General features: G+C 25.7%; 1 protein-coding gene across 1 annotated transcript in view; it reads right to left on the bottom strand.

Moving 5' to 3' along the window:
• LOC101505629 (protein FAR1-RELATED SEQUENCE 5) overlaps nt 1-1,011 on the bottom strand; it is a 2,244-nt gene extending 1,233 nt beyond the window's left edge. Inside the window, 1 exon segment of the mRNA XM_027337469.2 lies at nt 41-1,011. Coding sequence (XP_027193270.2) covers nt 41-1,011 — 971 coding nt within the window.
• Between the last annotated feature and the right edge of the window lie 3,631 nt (nt 1,012-4,642).

The following is a 4,642-nucleotide window of genomic DNA, read 5'->3' as shown; positions in this document are numbered from 1 at the left end:
TCCCTTCATCAAGTTCCCAAGGTGTTTAATTCCATTTTGCAACAAGTGCCATGTGCATAAACCATGGTGAGTTTCAGGCATGACTTCAGCCAGTGCCCTGGCCATTGCTTGATCTTGATCAGTGAAAACAGTTTTTGGTTTTTTATGGTTGTGTGCTTGTAAGAATGTATCAAACAACCACTTAAATGACTCAATTGTTTCATCATACAATAGTGCTGCACCGAAAATGATCGAACTCCTATAGTGGTTGAAACCGGAAAACAAAGCAAGCGGTCTATTAGCATGATTGGTACAATATGTAGTGTCCAATGACACAACGTCACCAAAATACCCGTAATCCAACACCATATTTGCATCACACCAAAACACATTTGTGATTTGTTCTTCTATATCCATTTGGTATGCGTGAAAAAAAGACGGACTTTCCAACAATTGTCGTTGAAATTATTGTGAAAGACAACCAACATCTCCGTACATCATACTTCTTTGTCTTCTTGCACTGAGGTAATTTTTCACATCCAACCGTGTAAATCCAAGATTTGCTCTGTTTCCTGCATGTGTGCTCATAAGTTGAAATGTTGACTTTTGCCTTAATCCAGAATCATCAGCCAAATCAATCTCATATGCTTGGACTTCAGTTATCTTCCTATGTGATGCAAGCATGTGTGTTGTCTCTGGAAGTTGTAGAGGATGGTTATGATCCTCTACAAATTCATGGATGACAAAATTTCCATTTTTGCATACAAGTGAAATTCTTGCTTTGCAATCCGTTCTTGTCTCGGCTCTATGGATGTTAACAAAAACATCTCTCTTGTCTATCTTTCGTACTCCTTCCTTGGAACAAACAAACCTACAAGATGATATAGTGTCGTCTTTATTCTTGCTCGCATAACGTTTTCTAACTCCAAAACCAGCATGGACACTGTATGTAAGCCAAAATTGATAAGCCACATCTATATTATCAAATTTCATACCAACCCGTGGCTTCCAATCAACATTTGAAGATGACATATTTGATCAAACTTTCCAAATGAAGTAACCTAAAAATTTAATAAAATAATTAAATGAAAGAAAAAGTATGGAATAATGAATGAACCATGTATTGCTCTGTTTTGCAGGTATCACAACTTCAAAGTAAAAAAAACAAGTATAACAACTTAAAATAGCTCTACAAAAATAATTTGGCATAACTAATAACATTCTACTCTATTATTTTAACACAATCAATACAACCAAGATAAACATAGCTTCCAACTCTTTTATACAGGAATTAGAAAGCAAAAAAATCATATTTGTGGAAAATATAATTTAGTGGAGTTCTTTTATTACCCGAATATGACAATGCAGAAAGTAGATTGATAACAGATTGTAGTGCAGGAGACAATAGCGGCGCGCGGCGGTGGTCAGCGGCGGTGGTTAGTGGACAGAGGTGTGGGGGAATGAAGGGTTCTAAGTGAACTTGAGGAAGAATTATGCTTTTAGTTTAAAAATAATAAGGCCACGTGGCTCTTTCTGAAGCATCTGATTAATCCAATGGTACAAAATGGGTAAAAGGTAGGGTGCCTTTCCCGCCTCTAAGTCAGAGAATCCTTTTCCATTCCAAAGGTGGTTGATTGCTTGCATTTGTCGCCTGCATTTATTTCACACGCGTGTGCACAGAAACCAAATCAGTCATTCTCATATACATTTACTTTTTATTTTATTTTAAATATAAAATAAAATTTGATCAATAAAATTGTTAATATATAATTTAAAATTTAGATTAAATATATTTATTTTTATTGAATTATTTTTTGTATGTTTAACATTGGATGGGGTATCATTTGTTAACTATTAAACCAATCCATTAAAAATTGAATTTAAAGATCAAATCAATCAATTATTATATTGAAGTCAAATGAAGATATGTCACTTATATATTTAATCGATTGATTTGATACATTACTCAAGTCTAAAAATGAAAGATATTTTCCTTATATCAATTCTATAATGTTGAATTCAAAGGTAATCCTTTTTTAAAATAGAAAAATTCAAAGGTAATATTTGTATCTTATTTCTTTAGTGACAAATCATGAATATGACTTGGTGGAATGTATTGTTCATTTTTAATATCTAACGTGTAACTATAAATATTAAATATTTTGAATTAAAAGAATTGTGTATTATAAATAATAATAATATTATATGATTTAAAAGTAATTAATTTTTATTTATAATAATGACAAAAATTTAAAATCTCTTTATTATTTATAATAGTAATAAGAGGAATAAATATATTAAAATGTATGACTATTAAAAACAAAAAATTAATTATTTTTGATTCATTTAATGTTAGTATTTTTGATATACTTCTATTTAAATAAAACATTTAATATTGTTACCAGAATATTTAACATTTAAATAGACAATATAATAAATTTGTTTTATATTTTATATTAAAATTAACTAATTTTTTTAATAACAGTACAAATAACTATTTTTACTTATAATACCATCGGAAATGACTGTAGTACCGTGTTTGTTTGAAAAACCAGGAGGGGTATATTTGCATGACTTGTTGGCGGATATATTACCCATATATCCTAGTTTTCAAAAAACATAACCAAAATACTCCACTTTCTAAAACTATTACTAAAATGCCCTACATTTTTAGGGCAAAAAGGAAAACTCTCCCTGGGGGAGCGATACACTAAAGGAACTAAAATTTTCTCCCTAGCAGGAGGTCGCTGGCTGGGGATGCGACCTCCCAAAGGGGTTTTTAAAAAAAAATTTAAATCGTTTTGGTTTTAATAAAAGGTTTTTGGGAGTTTTTTATATATATATCCCTCTTTTAAATTTTTTTTTTAATTGCCCTAGTTTGAAACTTAATTCCCTAAATGCCCTACTTTTTTTTTTCAGTAAGAAGTCGTTCTTTAGAGAAGCGACCCGCTGAAGAGAATTTTTTTTAATTTCAATAAAATGTCGTTTCCTGGGGAAGCGACCTCCAACTGACAGTTTTTTTTTGTTTGTTATATTTTAATATTTATTTATTATTATAATTATTAATTTAATTATTTAAAAAATAAAAATTCTAATAATAAATTAAAATAAAATATATTAATAAATTTTATATTTTAATTACTACTATTAGAATAAATAATTATTATAAATTATTTAATAAATTATAAATATTTAAAATATTTAAAATTCAAAATACTATTAATAAATAATAATAATAAATAAATAAAATACATCAATAATAATAATAATAATAATAAATAAAATACATTAATAATAATAATAATAATAATAATAATTTTAATAATATTATAAATTTTAATAATTATTATTATTTTAATAATAAGATGCCAAAATAAATAGAAAAAATTTATTATTACAAGATAAAATTGTTATAATAACGTGCCAAAACAAAATGACGTGTCCTTAATATGTCCCTCAATATTTAAAAAGTTGTTATTATAGCAACTCCCTCGTATTATGGTCAAAATATTATAACAACTTCAAAATATTAGGGACATGTCATATTTAATTATTATAGCAACTCCATCATATTATCGTCAAAATATTGTAACAACTTCAAAACATTAGGGACACGTCGTAAGAGACAAGTCAAAACATTAGGGACACGTAATTTGTTTTGGCAAGTTATTATACCAACTTCCTCTTGTTATAACAAATTCTTTCTATTTGTTTTGTCATGTTATTATTAAAATTATTATTATTATTATTATTTATTAATATATTTTATTTTATTAATAGTATTTTGAATTTTTAAATATTTTAATTATTTATAATTTAATAAATATTTTATAATAATTATTTATTCTAATAATAGTAATTAAAATATAAAATTTATTTATAATTTATTAATATATTTTATTTTAATTTATTATTAGTATTTTTATTTTTTAAATAATTAAATTAATAATACTAATAATAAACAAATATTAAAATATAACTGAAAAAAACTGTCGGTTGGAGGTCGCTTCCCCAGGAAACGACCTTCTATTGAAGTTAAAAAAATTTCTCTTCAATTGGTCGCTTCCCCAATGAACGACTTCTTACTGAGAAAATAAAAATAGAGCATTTAGGGAAATAAGTTTCAGACTATGGCAGTTAAGGAAAACAAAATTAAAAGAGGGATATACATGTAAAAAAACTCAAATTATTACCTTATAAAATAATAAAATACTTATTAATTTAAATATATTTTAGAAATGAAATAATTAAATATGGTGAAAGATATTAAATTTTAGTTATATTTAAAAATATTAAATTTTCAGTAAAACAAATATGAATATATTTTAGCTAATATTATGAAGTTTTTTATTAATAAGATTAAGAAAAAGATTCTACCAAAAAAAAAAATTAAAAAAGGAATACTAGTATAAAGAAAAAATATTAGTTTACACTAATACATTCATTATACTTTTCGATAAAGATAGACGATTACGAGAAAGATTCTAAAAAAAACATTAAGAAAGAAATATTAGTGTAAATGGAAAAAATTTGATGTAAATCATACACCTATTTTACTCTTTGAAAAAAGAAAAAAATAGGAGAAATAATATAATATGTATTGAATAGATTATAAAAATTAGAGGAATTTAAATATAAAAATTGTATATATAAAAGAGGGAAA

This window comes from Cicer arietinum, chromosome 8, assembly GCF_000331145.2.
Source record: "Cicer arietinum cultivar CDC Frontier isolate Library 1 chromosome 8, Cicar.CDCFrontier_v2.0, whole genome shotgun sequence".
Taxonomy (NCBI): domain Eukaryota; kingdom Viridiplantae; phylum Streptophyta; class Magnoliopsida; order Fabales; family Fabaceae; genus Cicer; species Cicer arietinum.
The sequence above is the reverse complement of the archived record's forward strand: the minus strand, read 5'-3'. Positions and strand labels throughout refer to the sequence as shown.